At 39.6% G+C, this 23,517-nt stretch overlaps 2 protein-coding genes and 1 pseudogene across 3 annotated transcripts; 1 reads left to right on the top strand and 2 right to left on the bottom strand.

Annotated features, from left to right (window-relative positions):
* Positions 1–1,412: 1,412 nt before the first annotated feature.
* On the bottom strand, positions 1,413–4,139 carry LOC111330180 (cAMP-dependent protein kinase type II regulatory subunit pseudogene; annotated as a pseudogene). The gene has a single exon (XR_015994693.1). The product of XR_015994693.1 is annotated as a cAMP-dependent protein kinase type II regulatory subunit pseudogene (transcript).
* A 5,552-nt stretch (positions 4,140–9,691) lies between these two features.
* Positions 9,692–10,985, top strand: LOC148717545 (uncharacterized). Its single transcript, XM_088743728.1, has 2 exons — positions 9,692–10,231; positions 10,797–10,985. Exons 1-2 carry the CDS (start codon positions 9,692–9,694, stop codon positions 10,983–10,985), a joined length of 729 nt encoding a protein of 242 aa, XP_088599854.1.
* Positions 10,986–18,250: 7,265 nt separating this feature from the next.
* Positions 18,251–21,694, bottom strand: LOC111330174 (uncharacterized). Its single transcript, XM_022934998.2, has 2 exons — positions 21,493–21,694; positions 18,251–19,747 (listed from the first exon to the last, which is right to left on the bottom strand). The coding sequence occupies exons 1-2, from the start codon at positions 21,569–21,571 to the stop codon at positions 18,393–18,395; spliced, it is 1,434 nt and encodes a 477-aa protein (XP_022790733.2). The 5' UTR covers positions 21,572–21,694; the 3' UTR covers positions 18,251–18,392.
* Positions 21,695–23,517: the final 1,823 nt, after the last annotated feature.

Here is a 23,517-nt window from a genome sequence, read left to right as displayed (position 1 = left end):
CAACAACAATAGCAACAACAAGGACAACAATAACAGCAACAAAAAGGAAAACAACAACAAAAAGGACAACAACAATAGCAAAAACATGGACAATAACAACAGCAACAACATGGACAACAACAGCAACAACAACAACAACAGCAAAAAACAAGACCAACAGCAACATCAACAAAATCACCGCAAAGTAGGGTAAATTTGCTTCCTGCTGGTCCAAATACAAGCCTTCGGCCTACACTTGGATTTGCATGCATTCCATTTAACTCATATCTTTATTCACGCGGCCTTGTCAGTTTACCCGCCTATTCTTGATTTTTGCTTTAGATAATAAGCTCCCTGATGAAAAACCTCAGTAACCCTGCGAAAGCGGAAAACCTAATCATCTGTAGAAATCGAACATCAAGTTGACTTAGGGGCTGGGCCTGCACAAATGGATAGGTCGGACGCTCATTGCTCAGATATGGTAATATTTTACCCCCCTCCCCCCACTTCACTAGTCATTATCTCGAGTAAGAATTGGCTCAGGCCGTCACAAATGATGATACCCTGATCTTAGACGTTCTAATAAACTACTAATAAGGATAGAAAATTTTTATGCGGATTTTTAAAAAAGGAAACCCGTTTTTCGTTTCTTACAAGCGTTGGAGAAAGCATTCCATGGTGCCACAGAGGACTTGCTGAACAGTAAATGCTTTGAACCCGGGGGGGGGGGGGGTCAAGTGAAGAGTTGTTGTCGTCGAGAACTCGGTGGTGAGTTGGGGCATAAACTAGGTTCATTTCTTGCTGAACAGTAAATGCTTTGAACCCGGGGGGGGGGGTCAAGTGAAGAGTTGTTGTCGTCGAGAACTCGGTGGTGAGTTGGGGCATAAACTAGGTTCATTTCTTACGTTCGAATTTGTTCCTCTTTTACGAACCAGTCTAGGAATATTTACTTGTTGAAATCAGTAAATCAAATACTCACTATAACAGTGTACATTTTTCTTTGTAAAAACTAATTATTCGTCAAAAGAAAATGCCTCTCAGTAAATTATTCAGGACCCTTATTTTCATTCTGTATGTGAGGAATAACTGAATAAATATGTGAAGAACTAAATTATAAAACAACAGAATTAAAGACACTGGGATCGGAGAAAATGGCTTAAGTACGACAGTATAATTTTTTCAACTCAGTGAAGTGTATTGCAATTGTTACTCCCCTCCAATCAAGGGGAAATTTTTTTGATTACTCCAGAAAAATACAACAAAAATTACTTAAAAGGAATTAAATATCAACAACGTTTCCGTTTCTTCAGTTACAGATTATTAAAAAGGCATAATCCATTCAAAGTTAAGATGAAACAAGGCGACAGGAAAGAAAATTATGATGCAATTGTTAAAAAGATAAACATAAAGAAAAACCACGGGTACAGTCGCCGTCGGGTAAAACAGTGATTTAATAGAACTATCAAAGAAATACACATTTCTCGTAAAAGAGAAGTAACGATAAGTTCTTCTTATAATTTCAGTTCAGTCTCTCAATCAATTAAAACAACTATTCTAATAAAACAAGCCCCCGAGTCCCTTTAATTAGAAATAGAAGTTTCGGTTCGAGTCATAAGATAAACATAAAGAAAAACAACGGTTACAGTCGCCGTCGGGTAAAACGGTGATTTAATAGAACTATCAAAGAAATACCGTTTCTCGTAAAAGAGAAGCAACGATAAGTTCTTCTTATAATTTCAGTTCACTCTCTCAATCAATTACAACAACTATTCTAATAAAACAAGCCCTCGAGTCCCTTTAATTAGAAATAGAAGGTTCGGTTCGAGTCATTTGAATAAAAGCCAGACATGAATATTCTAATTATGCGGTTTAAAAGGATTGATATATATGTAGTTTCAATCAACAACTGTTCCATGAATTGACGGGGTGGAACACATTCAGTCAAAGAGTGGATTGATTCGAGAATGAAGATAAACTGCAATTTGGTACAGTATACGGTGGATAATGTAGGCCATCTTGCATTTTAAACACACTAAATACACGATTTAAGCTATCTATTTTGTCATGGTGAAGTGTTCTATTAGTCTGCGGTTATTTTAAAAAGCATGCAGTACTGCTCAAAAGGTCATCCGTTGCGAGGCAGATAAATTTAACAGATTAATCTGACGAAAGCGAAATTACCTTAACCACATTGAGTCGATAGGATTTACTTGCTAATTCGATAAATATGTCTCCATCTTTATTTTGTATATGCATCTAGTTTTCGCATGAGGAACTCAGCGCGACTTAATCGCCGAGTTTCAAATGATATATTTTACTGAGAAAGCGAAACGCAAAGTTCACTGGAAACCGGAAACCTGATCTTTTCAAAACACGAACAATCAGAGCAACCGAACACAGCAATAACACAGCACGCAAGACAAAAACAACCAGTTCTGGCACTAAAATTGCAAAAATTACCGCAGCTCGCATGCATAATTACTACACCCTGGTGGGTGGTTTATCCTCACAAAACTCATCACATATGGCAATTTTATGTTTCGAAAAATTTCACTCTCGAAACTAAGGAAATAATAGTCTGGAGTAGTTTCATTTACATACAGTCTGGCAAATACTGCGCCAAATGCTAACCCAAGTTGGGTTATTCTGCTTGTGAACTAAAAATTCTCGCTTTTAAACTACTAGTCACTGGAGCAGGTGTTACGGTTTGATCAAGCCATTATTCCAAGCCTAAAGCTTTGCGTTGTTCCTCGTAGTGTGTAATATTTCGTTTCATAATATCCATACACGGTCCTAGAAGCCTCTCGAACGCATCTACATTCAAAACTGCGCACTTTGCTTCTCCCTCTGCGAAAACCGAGGCGGATCGCGGATTCTTTGTCACCAGCGCGACCTCTCCGAAGTAAGCTCCTTTTGTCAGCCGAGAGATTTCTTTATCTGATACTGTGACGCGAACCGTGCCGGCCTCAATAAAATACATACAATCTGCCTCGTCGTTCTGTCGTATGATACACTGGCCATCGTCAAAGATTTTTGTTTCCAAAGCGTCGGCCAAATTCATTCTTTCGTAAGCTTGTAGTTCCTTTAACATGGGGACGTTTTCGAGAAGCGCCTCGTACATTTGTCGCCTCCTCGCTGCCGCTCCAACGACTATTCGCCTAAAGGTGGATTGGTCGAGAGCCCAAATGCTTCCTTCAGATTTAGCTATAATGGTAGCATTTCTGGGACAGTTGTACATGAGCGCAAGTTCGCCAAAGCTACCCTCATCCTTGAAAGTATGGACTTTCAGTTCTTTACCGTCCTTCTCAATAAAAACATCAAAGACGCCATTATCAATCACATAGAAATTATCGCCATCGGCTCCTTGCCGAATAATTTCGTCTTCCGGGCTCACCTTTCGCTCGAACATGGCGTTTAGAATTTCCTTCAGCTGGTCTCGGTCGCACGACTTGAAAAGCAAAATGTTCTCAACCGACTTTTTCAAGCGCTGTAATTGTTCATCTGTTTTAGGGTGAACTACACATTTAACCTCAGCGTCATTTTCATTAGGATTGTACGCTTCGGCCGCAACTGCTCGGCGTCTTCCACGAGCAGGGATCTTCGGTGGTTCTTGCACTTCTTCCTTATCCTCCACAGTATCCTTTTTTTCGGGTTTGGATGCGGCCGATTCTTTCCCGGCTTTGCTATCTTTTTTCTTTCTTCCAAGGCGCAGCATGTTGAAGTAATCAGCGGCAAACTCGACTAAATCGCTAGGATTCTCCTGAATGCACTTAACGACAAATTCCTCGAGTAGATCAGTTAGCCCTGGGGGAATAGAAAACTGAGCGGTAGTTTCCATTCTCCGGTTTCGCTTTACTGATCGCCTTCAAAACGTTGTCTTCAAGTTTACACATCTCTAGTTTTGTTCTGGCTTCTAGGCAACGGCGCCTCAACACTAGCGCGTTGGATGGACTGACACTGAAGCGAAAGTCCGCTCTGCCAATAATGGAAAGTCCTTTGTTTGAATTTGACTCTGGTCTTATCCGGTGGGAATTTTTTTTCTCGAAACTGGTGTTAAATTAACTATAAGAAAATCCCCGTCTTCAAGGAGATTTTCAGAAGAAAAGTCTTGATGCGGTTTGAGTTTAACCAGCTGTCACTCCTATTTGGTGGCTTTTATTGTTCTTCGCGCATTATAATTTTTGACAAAGGTGACGTCACCATCTCTAAGTAAGACCCGAAATTGAATTGGTTCATCGCATCTTTTCCCCGTTTCCTTGAAAAAGAGATTTTTCCCGCCAACTTCCCGAGTTACTGATCCGTCTTATCCGATTTCACATGACCCTAGGGATTTTGCTTGTAACATAGTCATCTTCGAGTGAATATCAAGGGGGTATTTTTTAAATGATATGAGAAATATATAAACAAAACAAGTCCGCCCATTTCAAGCATTATGCTAATACAGTAAGGTTTCAGGGAACTCCCGTTGGTACTGAATAAAACATTAACTGTCATCAGTTGAAAACATCACTGTCAACGCTTTGAATCTTTTACATCGGATGGCTTTCAATAAGGATTCAAAAGACACGAAAGACTCCTACAAGGAGTAGCGAACGTTTATCGGCAGCATAGTCTACTAACTATGTTGGCACTGAAAAAAAAACAAAAAAAAAACATATTTCTTTTCAAACTTTCTACCGGTTAGATAATAAAAATTTCAGGCGCAAACCAGCGCTGAAGAGATTGCCATCAGGAAAGATTTGGATCTCATTTTTCAGATATCGCTACAACAATCAGGCATTAAGAAAGACAACTCCAGGGAAAGCTGTTTTGTCTTGCCAAATTTACCAGCTGTACCAAGTGTCGTCTTTGTTAATTACGGAAAAAATATATGTTTAAAGAAAAACAAAAATAACAAAAAATCGTTCCCATGTTTTGCCCACACGAAGTTTTTTCTTTTCTCACAAGGATTTGCGATATTCTCATATCTTTTTTCGACCAGATAGCGAGACAATGAGCGAAACCAACACTTTGAGCTGAAGACAACTTAGAATATTTAATGAAGGCTTCAATTTAATTCTCAAGTTGAGATAGGAAAAACACCGCTCTCTTCCCAGTCGAGGACTTCAGTGATAAAAACGAGGAAAACTGAATGTTATGAAAACTGGGGTCGCAACATTTAATCTTGGTTGAACGCTTTTTTTATGTTTGGTTTTCGCGTCAGCATCAGGGAAGAAAATTGGTTGCAAATTATGCAATTTCTGTCAAAGCACCTGACAACTTTCCAACATTTGCCGTTGTATACGATACCATTGCGCTTTTCAGTTCGATAAGAAGGTACATTAGGGATCATCTATACCTTTTAAATGGAGTCGAAATGATCCAACAAGGACGGTTATAGAGAAATGAAACGAACTAAAGTTAAAATTGAAAAAAAAAAAAGAGGATGTCCGTTTTCAAACCGTATCAATAGCGATTGTTTCCTTGCTTTATTACATCAAAATTTTCATTAATACCACATTCTACATTCAATTAGTGATGTTTTCCATTTCAGAAAGTACGACCTCGCTTTGTATCAGCTGTCAGTATTTGTCCTTCAAAATTCAATTTCAATTTGCAATTTTCGGCGGTTCTAGGAGAAAGGAAATGCCGCTAATTTCACCCAATTAAGCGACAAACCTTTTAGTTCAACTTCACACCGAAGAAAGTGCACAACACTCACTCAAACTCGCTCAACCAGATGGAGGAAGAAATAAAATTAACTCGAGGAAAAAAAACGCAACAGTTTACATGAATCAAAATAATTATCGAAGTGTTCTGGAGAAAGCGAAATGTTTAAACTGTTCAATCTCCACTAGTTGACTTCCCAGTTGGATCGAGACACGCTGTCCAACTCACAGGATAAGACAATTTCATATCATGAAAATTGTTTGTTAAAAGTTATGCAGTGCAGGTGCAAGCACAACCAGCAAGTTTTAAACCAGGGTAAGAGGGTAAGACGTGTTTGTGATCGTTCTGCACTCTTTCTCCTCTACTTCGCTTTCTACTGCACCAACCAACCATTTCTGAACGGAAGATATTACAGAAGCTATGAATCTACAAACTGAATAATTTGGATATATCAACAAAGTTGAAGTGGTAAATTGGCCACCGTAACGATTGCAAAAGCTGACGTTTCGAGCGTTTAACCCTTCGTCGGAGCGAAGGAATCTACAAACTGGCCTCGAAAATACGACTCAAGGCTGAATATTCTGCCTCCTAGAAGGGATTTTTTCTATCCAACGTCGCATTCCTGTTAGACCCACAAAGCTGCCGGAATTTTGCTTCACAATACATCTGATTACTCTAACAAAGATGTTTTGTTCACAACGAGCATTTTACATCGCTGAGCGAATTGCTGCACAATCACTGGTTCGTTTCTGCACAGGAATTTATCAAAGCGGCGCAGAATAAGGCCGCATAAGGGACTTATTCATATCGTTTTCGTTTTTGCTTTTATTATTGTATATACTTTTTCATATACTTTTTACACTGTCTGTTGTTTACATAGTTAGTATTTGTATATTTCTCGTAAGGGCACACTTAATTTGGAGCCTCGCTCTGTTGTGTGTCCCGCACCTTTGTCCTCCGTTCTCCTCTGTGTCTTGTTCATATGTATATTTTAGTCCTTTTAGTATTGTAAGTATGGTGAAAGCGATTAAATAAAAGAATGAAAAGACACAAAAGACCATGCTTTTATTATCCCAACAGCTCCGCCGCTTTCAACAAGGAACTAATTGGCGAACTGACATTTAAACTCAATCCCGGGCCCTCTATGAACAGAACAATACCGGTCATTGTTTCATCGCAAGCCAAGCGCATTACGGCCAACCACTGTGTTACACAACGTCACCCTTGGCTCCAAAAATTGCTGTCCCAGAGTAGTGAATGGGCACAACCTTATCGGCAGAAGATGCTCAAAGCAAAAACTGCAGAATGGATTCGTACCCATTGACTTCTGTTTGTTGAACACCAGATCGATTAATAAAAAGGAACTTGCGATCAAAGATTATGCAGTCAACAATAACGTGGACATTTTCGCACTGACTAAGAAATGGCTGAGTAATAATGAAAACTATAATTTTTCCATTGCCGAAATTTGCCCCACTGGATACCAGTTTTACCACGTTCCTCGGAAAAAACTCACGAGGGGGAGGAATTGGTCTCCCAATAACAAAACATATGAAGGTCAAGAGACAAACCCAAAGAAATTTCAAATCTTTCGAATATAATACCTAGATGTCGTAGCGACATGCTCTACTGGGTCTACAAGAATTGTTACCATCTATAGACCACCTCCATCTAAGGCAAACCAACTAATTAGTGCTCTATTCTTCGAAGAATTCTGCATTCTCACAGAACAGTTAGTTGTGTCCCCTGGTAACCTACTTATTGTGGGTGACTTCAATTATCACGTGGATAATATCAGCAATCTGGATACTGTCAAATTTAACAACATCTTAGAATCGTTCGGTCGAGCATGTAAATGCTAGCATGTAAATGGACCCACCCATAAGAAGGGCCACACCTTAGACCTGATCCTAACTAGAGCCAAGGACGAGCCAGTGAATAACACTGCCTGTGATACGGGATCCCATGCTATCCGATCATTCTGCTGTACACCGCAAGCTTCGCCTAAAGAAACCACCTCTGGAACAAAAGGAAATTAGTTATCGTAAACTGCGCTCGGTAAATATGGGCAGTTTTAATGATGACCTAAAGCAGTCCGACCTTCTGTCAACTAGCACCCCTAATCTTACAAGTCTCATTGAAAAATACGAAAACACACTGACGGAACCGCACTTGAAAGGCATGCCCCTTTAAAAAGACGCGTGATAACTCTCCGTCCATCAGCACCATGGTAGCACGAGGGTATTAGTGATGCTAAGAGAAAACACCGGAACCTGGAACGCCGTTGGCGATCGTCAAGACTATGCATCGACAGACAGATGTATGTCGACCAGTGCCGGGTTGTGAATAAAATGCTTAAGAACGCAAAGGCTTCATACTACTCATCTATTATTTCAGAGAATACATCAGATCCAAAAGTGCTTTCCAACACAGTACAGTTGACAAGCTATTACACCGCAAAGTAGAGAGACGCTATCTGACCGCACCCTCAGCGATTGAACTTACGAACAATTTTGCCGACTTTTTTGAGAAGAAGATAGCAACAATAAGAACAGAGCTATCCAATATGAAGCGAATACTAGTACCCAGTCCTGGGAAGCAAACATAAAGCCTTGGCATGCCGAATTCAAAGAGTTCAGAGTGATGTCAGAGAGAGAGTTTGAGGGTTTTGTAGACACTATCGATAAAAAATCTTGCGATCTTGATCCTATACCGGCATATATTCTAAAGGAATGTAAATCAACCCTTCTACCTGTCTTAACTAACATCGTTAACATGTCGCTCCAATCAGCAACAATGCCCGCTGCACTAAAAGAAGCATTGATCAAACCGAAGTTGAAGAAGGACAACCTGGATTCTGAGGATTATTCAAATTTTAGACCTATCTCAAATCTGAAGGTCATATTAAAGATAATTGAAAAGGCAGTTTCTTGTCAATTGAATGACATTGAATCTTTTCAGTCTGCGTATAAGCGTTTTCACAGCACAGAGACTGTCCTCTACTACTGGAAAGAATGGCAAAACGCTATGGAGTAAGAGGTAATGTGCTAAAATGGTTTCGAAACTATCTCCAAGACCGGAAACAGTTTGTGATAGTTGATGGAAACAAGTCAAAGATGAAAGAACTTCGGTACGGTGTTCCCCAGGGATCAGCACTAGGTCCGATTCTATACTTATTATACACTTCACTCATTGGGGACATCATCAGACGGCACGGACTAAATTACCATCTCTACGCCGATGACACCCAGCTATATCTCTCTTTCAAGCCCATCCCTGCCGAACAACCCAGCTCCCTAGCAAAAGTAGAAGCGTGTGTTTCTGAGACTAGGTTTACACTAGAGGAGAGTTTTTAGGATTCGTAAATGTTTCCCGATTCATCAATTTTGGAGTATTCGGATTCGTAGATGTTTACACTGAAAGGATATTCGGATTCCTGACCGTTTACACACAACGACAACTCGGGGAACATTCGAAATGGAATGGTTACCAAGCCCAGTGTTGTTTCGTCGTTCGATCGACAAAGTGAAAATGCCTCCCCCAAAAAAGACTAGAGTAGATCCAGATGCCACTGAGGCAAATTTGAGTTGGACAGATGCCAAGCAGTCTACGTCGTCGGCGATTAAGTGTGGCTGACGTTAAACTACCTTGCAATAATAATTTGCGTCTCTTCAGAAATACTGCGGAACACATGATAAAATTTGTCGCCGGAATCTGCAACAAGATTAGGCAACCGGAGAACGCCAGCAATGTTAGCACCAGATCCATTTTGGTTTCACCGCAAACTCAAAAGATTGCAGGTGGAAATAATATCCGGATTCGAGAAAAAAAAGCGGTTACACGACAAAACTTTCCGGATTCAAAAGTTATCGGATTCAAAGTTCCCACTTGAAATTCCGGATTCAAAATCTCCGGAGACACGACCAAACCGGGAAGTTTTTATTTCGGATTCGTCCACTTTCGTGTAAACGGCAGAATGAATCCGGTACTAAAACGTTTCGGATTCATCACGAATCCGGAACAATTTCCTCTAGTGTAAACCTAGTCTGAGATAGACTCGTGGATGGTGTGCATTAAACTGAAACTAGACAGAGAAAAGACGGAGCTATTCATCTTGAGCGCACGACACCGTCCACCCCCATTAATAGAGTATATTGATGTGTCTGATGAGCGGATCGAACCATCTCCCTCTGCAAGAAACATTGGAGTTATCTTTGACGAGCACATGTCACTAGATAAGCATGTTACCAGCACCTGCAAAGCCTGTTTCTTCCACCTTAGAAACATTAGCAAGATAAGAGACTACCTATCTCTAGCAGATACTGAAAAGTTAGTTCATGCATTCATTACATCTAAGCTAGATAACACCAACTCGCTACTATACGGACTACCCAAATTCCTGATAGATCGCCTACAAAATGTCCAGAATGCTGCAGCTCGTGTTGTCACTCGTACAAGAAAGTATGACTACATCAAACCTGCCGTCTTAAAGCAGCTGCACTGGCTCCCAGTTAGCCAGCGCAGTTACAAGATACTACTTCTGACCCGCAAAGCGCTCAACGGCCAGGCCCCTAGTTACATCACTGAACTGCTGAAGCCTTATGTACCAACCAGAAGTCTGAGGTCCTCCTCCAAAAACTTACTTAAAGTGCCATCTGTCAAGCTAGCAAGTTATGGTCATAGGTGTTTCTCTTTTGTAGAACCGATTCTCTGGAACTCTCTTCCGAACAACATAAGAGAGAGTGGCTCGCTATCAAATTTTAAGACCTGTATAAAGACCTACCCTTTTTAAAAAAATTTATAATTAGACTATTGCTTAATGAGTTAACTGGTTATTTAAGTAGTTAGCTAGGCCGCTAGATAGTTGGTTAGTAAATTAGTTAATTAGTTAATCAGCTGGTTAGTTAGTTAGTAAATTAGTTAATTTCATTACAAGTTACAGTTTTTACTCTCATTATTACAGATTACCTTATTACTTATTAGTTAGTTTCTTATACTCAAACTTCAGAGATTTTTACGTTCTATAAATTTTATCGGTGTGATCTATAACACTACTGTACAGTGCTATTGAATAGTGATAGAAATAGCGCTATATAAATACCGTATTATTATTATTGTTATTATTATTATTATTATTATTAGGTTTGCTTTGTTTCGTTTTTAAGTAGATGGCTGCAGCCATTTTTACTGAAGAGAAAGGAGGTTACTTCCATCGACTACCAGCTACTTTTGACAACCCTACAAATGAAATAACGGTTACTAGTCACAATCCTTGTGAGAGAGAAAGAGAAGGATGGGAACAAATGGATGGGAATAAAAACATCGAGAATCTATTCAGTATTGACTACAAGCTGTAGATCCCTTCGTTCAATTAGACATGTTACAACTGGTATGCAGACGTTTTCGCATGCCGACTGATTATGCCGACTGATTATGCCTGATGAGCCCAATTTCGTAACAAAAGGAGACAACAAAGAAGTGAAGGAAGGTTGGACCCGTCAGTCCTTAGCCGTCTCCATAAAGCGTAGCATATCTAGTATGTAGGAGAGAAAGGCATGATGGGGAGTGGTATCACACCTCGTGTTCCCAAACCATCAGGGTTGCCAGATGCCCGCACTATGAAAATAACTGGGAACTAGTCAGGAGGAAGGAACAAGCCACACAAAAAACACTCAAAATAAATCGTGCGTGCATTGAATAAAACAGCAGTCGGCTTGATAGGAAAAGTACTTTAGCATTGAGCTGATGAACACACCTAAAGCAAGAAGTTGGTCATTTCTGACCTTTGTTTGAAACAAATTGCAATAATTATCAACTCGGTACTATGCCAGCGTATGTCAGCTTGCACGTTTGCTCGTACCATTTGGAGGGTCAGCCTATAATTCCACTTAACCTCTTTTAAGCAAATTTTGAAACATGTCATGATAGCATGTAGCGTTAATCCAGGATTAAAAGTTTAACTTGTCCTTAACGTAAGAAGAAACTGAAGTAAAAATAAAAAGTCAAAAAGAAAACTCAAAATTTGATAGCTAACACACTTTGAACAACCCGGCCCGGGAAATTAGTTACGAGAATTACCTGTGAATGACTGGTTGAGAGAACATGCTCTTATTTTACACCGAAGCAAAGGTTCACACCCAACCATTGTGTACGTTTGTGGTCACTCAGTCAGCCGGCAGAATAGCGAAGTAAATGTTCCCTAAGATGAGGAAGGATGCAGACACCATGCATACACCTAGAGGGCCGGGGAGAAAAAGGGAAATAAGATTTTAGACTCGATAATAAAAGATGCCATTCTCAACCCCTACACGTCGTCATCCTTGCCGAAGAAATCGTGAGAAAAAAACTTTAAGTAGTATGGGGCCTAAAGAAATGACAAGTCAACCACATACCGAAAATGTCTGTATACCAGAATAAATCGCATCAATACTACAGCTTATCACAGTTTCTAATGCATGATCTGAGCGACGCGGAACAAGTAATAACTACTCTAATAATATACATGAAAAAACGACGCGCGTCTGATTGGCTGAAAACGAGTGCATTTTTCATGTTATCATATAAGAGGCAAAATTACTGAATTATGATTGGTCAAGACAGAGGGCATTTTTTGTTAATTTTTGTAATTGCCCCCGGGGAAAATTACTTGAAAATGATTGGCTGGAAATCGCTTAGCAACGGCTACCGAGGTAAAGAAATTTCTGTTTGTTTTGTAACAATGGCGTCCCGTTTTGCGCGAGATCAGTAAGAAAACATTTTGCCCCTTATATTATAAACAAGTAATCACATGGTTCCTCGTAAAATTAAGGATTAATATCACTTGTGTTTTCGGAAGTTGCAGAAATTGCCCTCGTCGTTGCGCGACTCGGGCAATTTCAGCAACTTCCGAAAATAAGCGTGATATTGATCCTTAATTTTACTCGGCCCCGTGCGATTACCTATACTAACATGAGTGCAAAGTTGTAACACGAGTGTAAATTACAAATAGTGCGCGCGCTGTCAAAATTTCTTCTGTCTTGACTTTATTCCCTTTGAGTAAGTGGCCAAAGGGTCATCCTAGATCAGGACACTTGTTACATGTGACCCTTTGAGTAAGTGACCAAGAGGCCATCCTAAATCAGGACACTTATCACATGTGAACCTCTGAGTATAAGGCCCACGGCACCAACATGAGAAGACACACAGGGCTTGCACTGTAAGTATCCTGGAGAGCCTCATACCAGAGTTAGTGGTCTCCTCCACTAACTCTTTTCATACAATTTCTTATAATTTTATTATAAGGAATTTTATGGAGCTTTTTTAGCGTTAGTCGTGGCGTGGCGAGTGTTGTCATGTATGATCCTTGCGAGGATCATACGTGACAACACCCGCCGCGCCTCGACTAATGCTAAAAAAGCTCCATTCAATTCCTTATAATTTCATTTTTTAGGAATCGTATGGAGGTCTCCAAGATACTTACAGTGCAAGTGCTGTGTGTCTTCTCATGCATCGGTTGGTACGTCATGCATCGGCTTCATACAACTTTAGTTAATCCAAATATTACTTAAGATAAACATAGTTTGAACTCTAGCATTCTCAATTATCTGATTCTCATTGCACCGGCTTACCCAATGGCGCAGAGCGCGAATGCAGCGTCTGCAAGTACATTACATTTGTAAAATAATTGAGGTAGTATACGCGTTCTCATTGGTCAACTGACTAGTTTAGTTGAGAGTAGGTAAACACAGTTGCGACGTCACGCTGTTTGTGTTTGCCAGCACAATTTGAAAACATTTTAAACTCAAAGCTTTTGCAAAAACTAGCAAAGTAATTTCACGTTCAAATGTAACAAATAGAGAAAAAAAATTGCTAAATTTTTGTCGGGGTCTAGCTATCTTTTCCCCTAGAACCCTGCATTTGTCTAAAAGCAAACATCGCACACCCGATCGGTTGCCTAGCTTATAGGCTTTATAATTTTTCATAAAATGCAATTTTTCTTTGAGACGTTTCTTATTTTTATCCACTCTACAAAGCACGATGAGCAATTCAGTTTCTCAACCATGTTCTCGGGCTGACAAATCAGGCAAGTTCTTTTCAATTTCAAAAGCACACTCAGGAGGTTGGAATAATTCTCGAAAGTTATGCAAACCCCCGACTTCATCTCGGGCTCGCACAACTTTCTCGATATCTCCCAATTCCCCTCATGTTTAGATGAAATTTGTAAACACGGAAAAAGTTATCCATTGCGACCGTTTTGGTCGTCATGGCGATTAAAAATAAATTTGGCGACTATAAAATTTCAACAAAAGTCGCTCATTAGTGACCAACAGATGGAAAAAAAAAGGGGGGGAGGGGAGGGATAAAGTGGGCGACCAAAAATTTCTTAATGGCGACCATTTTACAATTGAAGGTCGCCAAAAGGTGACTCTTTGAAAAAAATGGGCTTGGAGTCCTGAGTTTGCGAAAAAGAATTGAAAAGAAGTACTGTTGCAGGTTACACTTTTAAGCTGTGTCCAGAATTATGGCAATTGTTTAAAATCGAGTTTCCAGATGGGATTTGAACCCACGACCCTCCGTGATCTAGTCGGATGCTCTAACCACTGAGCTACAGGAGACTCTATGGTGAGCAAGGGTCAATTAGTGGGTATTGACTGGAACCGCATCACGCGGCTACTCAGCCAAACATCAGCTAGCGCATCGAAGCTCACTAACAGCATCACGCTGTCACATTAAAGCATCACATGCAGCCAACCAGCCTCCAAAGTGAGCATGTAAAGAATAAATAAACAATTTTTATAAATCGAGTTTCATCTTTAATTGTTTAAAAGGTCAATTAATCACAAAAGAATCCCCTTTAAGTTCCTGTTAGCTCGTTGCTAATTTGACTTGCCCCGGCGGTAGTAAAAACAAATAAACAAACAAACAAGTAAGCATCCTAAAATGAACGTCAAAACTCAGACGACCCCGAAGCGGATGTCGGATGTGTTGATCACGTATGTGATTACGATTACGATTACAGAAACAACCGGACGCCGCACAAAGTGTTGTGACTACGAATTGAGAAACAAAAGAGGAAACAAGAGAAGCAATGACTAACCTCTCCAACCCCATGACTGATCAGCATCAAATTTCCCCTCAAAATACTGGATGAATTTCACAAGTAAAAGTCATGAGAAGGAAAAAACTGGTCAGCCAAGATTAAGATTTTTACAAATGCTCGCAGATGCTTATATGGGAATATGTATTCAGGTTGTTAAGGAGAATCCTAACGCTGTCTACCGGTAATTGTTTTTTTTTTTTCACTTGACAGTCTCTTCTCTTTTTGAACAAAAATGCGATCGTTTTGTAAGGTTACAAATTTTCTACCTTTATTGATATTGTTTGTCTTTCTTGTTAATCATTTACGGAAAAAGGTAAACGTTTTTAACAAATAATATTGCTGACTAATTGCCGGTCAGAAAATAAAAAGTTTTCACAAACATTTACATCAACAATAACATCGATAAAGTACTATAGGCGTTGCGCGTTGTCTACCTTTAGTGCCGAATATTTCTTACACTGATGGTAGAAAAATGTCAATCTTTCTATTTTGTTGCACAACACAGTCTGTAATTTCATCTCCCTTACCCCATGATTTAGCCCTTCTCACAAAACGATCCACAACTCTCCCGCTTCGATCTAAACTAGATGCAGGTCTACCCAGATGCTGGTTTTTTGGACTTAAAGAACCCTCTTTTCGATTTCTCCGCTGCGAAGGCGACGATGAAAGTGGCACTGCTTCTCCTCTTAGTCCCAGATTCTGATTTGATACTGAAACGAGATCATTCCCTCTTGGACTAGACTCGCTATTCCAACTAGATGGACGCTTTTTTTTCTCGGCATCGACGCGTAAATGCGGTAGCGAACCAAAATTCCTGGAGTACTGTACGCAAGGATGATTTTCTAACCTGTTACAAGCCGTCGAACGAATATTAACTGAGTCATGATCGGGTAAAATAATACAAGGCACTATTTTCCCGACACTTTCGCCCTTCTTTGAAGTGGTCTCCATACTTAAACTGTTACATTTGCCAACAAAATAACCACTAGCTACACTAAGAACTAACTTGGGTTTACCAGGAAAATCCAAACTCTCTTCCTTCGTTGTCGCAGTAATTTCCGCTGATGAATTGTCCTTTGAAGTAGCAGGCGAATTCCGTGCAATCTTGCGTCCTATAGATAACTTTTGGAAAGTCAAATTCAAAAGTATTTTTTTAGTAGATATTCCTTCCTTCGAAGTGGTGCTTTCCAGAGTATCATTTTCTTTACTTGAATTATCGTCTTTTGATCTCGCTATACTTTTCTCTCTAAGAGGTGCATTTTGGTAATGGACTTCACTTTGCTTGCTTTGGGACGAATCCCTGCCAGCTTCATCTAAGTAATTCAACTTCGAACCCTTGCGAACAAGCGCGAACAACCCTTTCGCCATGTTTCCGCGAAGAGTATTTGCTCCTCACACCAACAGACTAAGCGTCAAACGCCTTCAGTTGTCACTTCATCTTCAAACATCCTTATGCAAATGATGGTAACACTTTACATGTTTACTTCATGCTTAGTGATCCAAATATGTTTTGTTTTCCGCTATATTGTTCTTTCAATCATGGCAGGTCAATACAAATTACAAAGATGGCACTTAATCCGTATAAAAGCCTTGCCGATAAAATGGTCGAAACATCCGCTCCATGATGGAAACTAGCGGTTTAGTGGCCACAACATAAAATAAAGGTTTCACTGACAACAATTTCATTTTTCATTTGATGACCGCGCAAAAAACAAGTGATGTTGAATTGTTTTCGCTGGTCAACGCACTCCGCTTCTCTATTTGTGGGCCCTTGAACAGTGACGTCGTATTTACGTCATCAAATAGCCATGTTTCTATGCTCACTAGTATAACATCCGGCACTACATGACAAGTATCAGTGAAGAAAGACCTAACACTCAGTCCCAATATACACATGCAGGTACTACCCGTGAAGAGTAAGAGGCATATCTAAATATAACAATAAAGTTTCCTACCATCTCACAATCAACAAAACCCATTTTAAGATGCTTTGGAAAGCAATTAGACCTTTTATTCAGATATTCAGAGAGTGAGTGCCTTTTAGAAGACTTTACAAGTAAGGAGCTATTTACTGCTTAGCCATAGGACGCAGTTAAATATAGAACAGAACAAAGTTTTAATCTGCCGGTGGAGGCGAGATCGCTGAAACCGCCACGTGCTTTGCAAGTGATCACTGATCAGCGTACGACACTGTCGGTCTCTATACCTGATTACCCGAAACAATACCGAGGTTCAACTCGCTTTAAACCGGAAAAAAAAAGAAAACTGAGTTGTTGTTTTGTTGAAAAAGGCCTCACCGGATATAAACGAGAGGGCTTGAGAACTAAAGAGTCTATTTCCCTTCTTCAGTCTCGAAGCTAGACGTCTCCGGCTTTGTATAAGAAGACTTTGGACACGCAAAGGAAATAGGAAAATTTCATTTATCTTTTAATGATACTTCGCGTATTTCGCGCGCGTTGTTCTTAATGGAGTGTTCACAAAATACCAAAAGAAAAAGCTGTCTAAGGGGTTGCCTCTCATTGCGACTTATAACTCGGTTACTTATGTTCACAGTGATTGATCCAAATGTTGTTTTTTTTACGAAAGTATTAAAGATGCACATTTAATGACAAACTTAAGAAAAAGAACGCAATGAAAAGAGATCATTAACAATATTAGATATATAATAAACACAAGGAGACAGACTTAACACGACGTTGATATGATATACAATTAAAAATAATTTATAGCTGTATGTGAGTGCCTCAATGACAGTTTCGTGAAATTGCATCCTTCTATTTTACAATAAAAACCAAGTACAACACAGCTGCATCATTAAAATATAAACTGCTCTTCAGTGACCGTTGGAAACATCGTTGTCTAATTTTTCATGTGAAACCTCACTCTGGCTTACACATTTTGGAAATATCTGATCATTTAATAAAGGGAAAACTGAAGAAACAAATTCTGAGAGGAAAACTAAGAGCAGCAGGCTGGTCGTTAAAACACCGCCCAATATTTTAGCATGAACCGTTCTTTCAACATCCATTAGCACTATTATATAAAAGTTTTGAGTTAAGCTTTGATATCTAGCGAACATTATTCAATGAGAACTCAAAGTGAAACGGTTCAACTCGACGAAAATGTGGCTATTTTTTTAAGGGAAGGATTAAGAGGGATTAACAGACTTCACCAAAAATGATAAATTATTTCAATTTGATATCCATGATGATGATACACTCTGGCTGAATATTGCGAGGTTGATCGTAATAAGAATCAGTCTAACAACCATAAGGCTTTGACGAGGAGCTAACATTCGAAACGTCAGCTTTAGAAACTCTTTACGGTGGCCAATTTACGTTACCAACTCAGTTGATAAAAATAAATTTTCTTGTAATACCCCCCGCCCCCACCGACGCAGCACCACAGTTTCTTTAGAAACTTACCCCCATTATTCACAGGCAATGATTAGTTTCAACTAGGAAATGGTGTTCTTGAAATAACTGCGTTTTCCTAACTGCTGAAACGGAAAAAATTGTTGTAACGTTTTGTTCCAACGCTAATATCTGTCATTTTGCAGAGTTTCTTCCACGCCAAGTTCAATACTCCACAGTGAAACTTGACTGAGGACGTTGGTTAAAACAAAATACCTGTTGACCCTCTGCTTCCTGTATGGATGCACTTGGGGCCTCACCGCCTCACTTGGTTATATTATACCCTCTGGTAATCCTTCGAACTCTGAGTCCTCTGTATCTTCCCACTGCCTCTTTTGAATCGTTTTTTCTTTCATTATTCTCTGGTTTTGTATCGTTTCCAAAATGTGCTTATAAATTCCCACTACTAACAACGCACTCACAAAGAAGTTCATAGCCGACTGCCATTTACTTATCTCTGTGACTCTGTCCTCTCCGAACCGACATGATAAAGGTTGCACGTGAGAAATGATGAAATACGCAAAGAGGCATAGCATGCTAAAAAGGACCTTGAGCATGTTTTTTCGCTGCCAAAAGGCCTCAGCGAGACCTTGCGCAAGCGAGAAGGAGGCAGCGCATATCCAAAGTCGAGTTTCTTCCCCAGCAGAACAAGCAACAGGACCGTTTGCTTCTACACCGTCACTAAGCCTTAGTACGGCAGTCCACAGTGTAAGTAAGAATACTGCATAGATTCCTGTCGGGAGCCAAGGTTTGTCATCAACTTGATCGATTACTACTTCTTGTTCCTCAAGAGCAGAAAGGTCTATATCTGTGATATCAACATGTGTCGCATTTGCCTGGCGTTTTGAAGGTTTGCGCTTACTAGCGTCGACAAAATCGTACGCACTCCTTGATCCCGAATGTGTTGGAATACTATCTAAACTCCTCAGAAATCCTGCACCATCCCCTTCGCTGAGCGCACCACCATAACTAACCGACCTTTGAGCAGCGGTTTGCCTTACTCTGTTAGGAGCAGAGTGCCGTGCTGAGTTGACAACACCATTCGCCTTTCTGTATCTCCTAGGCGTTGTATGAACGTTTGCGATTACCAAATTATTCCTTGGTGTCGTCTCTCGACCAACGGCTCTTCCTGCATTGGCGGCTCTACGGCGTGGAACTCGGCTAGCAGGTGAATTTACTCTACTGGACGGGAGTTGAGCGGGAGATGGCCCTCGAGTTACCGGGTGTCGAGCTGGATTCGATAACCGGTTTGTCAGGTGACGGGTGGGTGAGACAGAATGACTAGGTGCGAGACGGGGAGGAGATGTGACACGGTGTGGCACGTGACGACCCGGTGATGGAGTTTGAATGGGTACGTGAAAAGCAGATCCCGATGCACGTGTTACTGAAAAACGAGATGGTGACGACACTCGACTTTGCGTGATAGGAGCAGGTGAAGTGGTACGGCTAGACACGTGACGGATTAAGCGAGGGGTACTGCCTGTGCTGTTTCGACGCTGGTGACCAGAAGGAGTCGAGTTTGACCTATTCCACGAAATATCTTCTCCACTGATCTCAATTGAATTCCTCTGAGAGATGGTTTCATTTGATAAATTGCGTCCTATTTCTGTCACTGTTTGTAGCATAGCTGAGGAAAGAAAATTCAATTAAGCTATCTTAAAAACAATAAAATGCTCCCTCTTCCAAAATGAAGTAGACTTCAATAGGAAACATATATGAAATTTCGATGTTAAACTAACTCTTTATGGAGGACTTGATGCCAATAAAAAAAGTTTAGATGAACCACTCAAACTTAACATCGGAGATTAAAAGATTGAAACTTAATTAACCTCCTAGAGGATCTACCTTATCTGTGAACAGAAGGATAATTCACCGACTTAAATTGGAGGAAGATAGATACCGCTACTAATGAAAAACATCAGGAGGTTTTTTTGACGTCAAATTGCCGAATTTTTAAAAGATTGAATCACTAGGCTTAATAAAAAGCCTAAATCAATAAAAGAACTTTACAGCAAATGTAAATTAGGGTAAAATCTTAATTTACTCGTTTTCTACCACAGCCCACACTATAGTCTTATACTGACAAGGAATGACGAGATAGACTCGAATAAAAAATGCAAGCTGTTGCAAAGCATGACGATTTTTCTTTTCTATTTAATGTTACTAGGGGTACCACAATACCGACTGCAGAAATGCCAGCGACAAAAATACAAATGATTATCGATAGGACATAATTAACAACTTGAAATTCTTTATCATCTTTCCTGAGTCCGAGAAAAGTCAGCGATAAAAATAATTTATCTTACCAGTTGTATGGTCATCTCTCGATGAGATCACCCGTTGTTCGGATATGAAAAATATCACTGAAAAGTGCCACTTCACTTAGCATAAACCATCGCAGCTAATAAGTAATTCGTGTTTAAGTCAATTATTTTTATTAGTAATTGTGAGTATGATTTGGTTCAGACAATAACCATATAAAACTTGAATTGAGGCTCCTTTTCCTATCCCGGAACCTACTGAACAAGTGACCTATCGAAACAGCGGACGAAGAGCATAATATTTGAAAAAGCATAAAATAATTTTGACCGAGTGAATCGATTATGCACCATATTCGTCTTTCAAACCTTGACAGAGATATGTCCGCGAAAACAAAACAAAAAAAATTAAACTTGCTATTGGTATTAGTTAAGACTCTCAGGCTGTAACGTAAAGCCATTAAACTTAAGTAATCAACCTTTTGCATGCAATTCAAGTTCTCTCTACACTAGAGATCTCTTCGGTGCTGAATGTAGTTAATTAAAATAATATTTCAACTCCGTCGAAACTGGATCAAAATCGAATTCTAATCGATAAGATCTATTTTTACTTTTTCGTACTATGAAGTGAATGTTCAAAATAAGGAGTTTTCCCCACGTTATAAATCTGCATTATATAATTTGCCTAGTGAACAGTTAAGACTCAATGCATAATTCACACAGAATAAATTACAGAGCTCTTTAATCGTAGTAATTATTTCGAAGTTTGGTAGCTTTCTCGCTCGCGTGCCCTTGAAACTAGACATTACCATTTTGAATTAATTTGCAATGATGCCAAGTTTAATGAAGTCTTAAACTTCATGTTTCCAGGGCCCAGCTATTCAACAGTTGAGAACAGTTTTGAGCCGACAAGAAAAATTAACTTCGTCATCGAACTGGTGCGGTTAGAAAAAATAGTCGATGTAGATGTGAAGTTCAATGCTGAAACAAAGAGGACCTAATTGAGACTTGTTTTGAGCAGAGAAATTCGAGCGCTAATAAACGAAATTAGGAAGCCGTGTTTTTTTTTTTTTTTTTTTATAATCCGCTAAATACAGAAAGCATTGCAAAGTACCTTCTTTTCTGAGCTCAAAATCGTCCTGAAGACGCTCACTTATGTCCGTAACATGGGTACCGGAATCAGAATCTGCCATATTTTCCTACTGCCCATGAAATACGACATTTACGAGACCCCGGTCCGTTTTTCATAAGCACACATAGGATCGAAGATCTTGGCGATCATTTGACCAAGGAGAACTTGTTATACGTGATCACAACAGGGCTCCTGTAAATTGATTCAACAAACTTTTCTTACTGGTTGTTTTTATTGGTAGATAAGGAGAAGCTGAACAATAAGCGTTAGGCGTCATGGAAAAAAATACCGCACTGCTAATTATTGGTCAATGAGTTTTGTCGACAAAGGTTTCTGCAAACGTTTACTCTTTGTCCTCACATATTCAACTTGGATTTGCTTAATCATTTATTGACAAACATATGGATTTTCAAGTAATTAGGTAGTGAAGTTTTTTTTCATTTTCGGTCGCCATTGCTACGCGACAAACCTCTTGTCGATACATTGTTCAAATGCACGCAAGCCGTCTCTCAAACCGTTAGAAAATCACCTTCTCCATAAAGTGCTAAGCCTTTAAAGCGTTCTTAAATGTAAACCACAGTGATGTGTTTTGTTCAAAATAATAATGATATAAAAAAAATAATAATAACTGAAACATAGGTATAATAGTTCGGGGAATGAAATTAGCAATAATTGCTTGAAATCTATTTAGCAATTATTCCACGAGCGCGCGTTGGATATGTGATGATAGATAGCCAACGAGGCGCGTAGCGCCGAGTTGGCTATAATCATCTCATATCGAACAAGCGCGAGTGGAATAATTGTTTTATTAAAAAAAAACGCTCCCAAGATATTAGACAAATCTTCTTGACTTTATTTTGTAAGAAGAAACCGAATGTTTCCATGTACAGATATGAGATTATGGTATATTGGCTCATATACCATAATGGCTAAGCCAATGAAAATTCTTAAATTGCATTATCCAATGATCCAGTTTTTAATAAGACATATTATTAAAAACTGGATCATTGGATAATGCAATTCAAGACTTTTTATTGGCTTAGCCATTATGGTATATGAGCCAATATACCATAATCTAATATCTGTACATTGTAACATCCGGTTTCTTCTAGCAAAATAAAGTCGAGAAGATTTGTCTAATATCTTGGGAGCGCATTTTTTAATAAAACAATTATTCCACTCGCGCTTGTTGGATATGAGATGATCATAGCCAACTCGGCGCTACGCGCCTCGTTGGCTATTTATCATGTCATATCCAACGCGCGCTTGTGGAATAATTGTTAATTATACTCATATCAATTAGTTTCTGGATCATAGTTGGGATAGGGGCAATTTGAAATTTGCAAACTTAGTCGTCAGTAATCCATGGTGTGTATTGTAAATGATTTCCAAAAAAAATTTGCCGTGATTATAATTAACACAGCATTCCTATTTTTATCTTAAAATGTATTTAAATATTGATGATGGAGGGATAAGGTTAAAGCTGGTGATTCCCTCTCGTTTGCAATATCTCCATGAGATAACGTGCACCGGAGAGTAAAAGGAGGCGATACATTCCATAGATTCATACATCTTTCAAAAGGAAAACAAAGAGATCTGAAATAACAATGCACTGATCACGTTCTTAATGGAGAAAACAGTGAAACCTCTGATGTTGCAATCAAACGGGGGGCACTGGAGCGTGGAAGGAAACAAGACCGACTCAAACTCACCGAATGGATGATTGCAGTGGCAGAACTCCAGCCCCCAATTCTTATCGGGAGCAAGCTTCTCAAATTTCAGAGGGTCGATAGGAGGGGGGAAGCTACTTTAATGCCCAATGCACCCGCTGGGAGCGAGAACTGATGGTGAAAATGAGGGGAAAATTGCATCGAGAAAAACGGAAATAAGGATCATGCAATTTTGGCGAAGAAACGTTCGCTGCATGCTTTTGCGTTCCAAATCATGAAGCTGTCAGGTATATGATTCGTGGGAAGTAAAATTATCCAATTCCTTAAAAATCATAAA

This window comes from Stylophora pistillata, chromosome 13 (genome assembly GCF_964205215.1).
Source record: "Stylophora pistillata chromosome 13, jaStyPist1.2, whole genome shotgun sequence".
In the NCBI taxonomy this organism is placed as follows: domain Eukaryota; kingdom Metazoa; phylum Cnidaria; class Anthozoa; order Scleractinia; family Pocilloporidae; genus Stylophora; species Stylophora pistillata.
The sequence above is the reverse complement of the archived record's forward strand: the minus strand, read 5'-3'. Positions and strand labels throughout refer to the sequence as shown.

Excerpts from the sequence above, each read along its gene's own strand:
- LOC148717545 (XM_088743728.1), top strand. The coding sequence starts at position 9,692 with ATGGTGTGCATTAAACTGAAACTAGACAGAGAAAAGACGGAGCTATTC. Across the intron at positions 10,232-10,796 it reads CTGAACTGCTGAAGCCTTAT|ATGGCTGCAGCCATTTTTAC; the intron begins GTACCAACCAGA and ends GTTTTTAAGTAG.
- LOC111330174 (XM_022934998.2), bottom strand. The coding sequence starts at position 21,571 with ATGGCAGATTCTGATTCCGGTACCCATGTTACGGACATAAGTGAGCGT. Across the intron at positions 19,748-21,492 it reads TTTTGAGCTCAGAAAAGAAG|CTATGCTACAAACAGTGACA; the intron begins GTACTTTGCAAT and ends TTCTTTCCTCAG.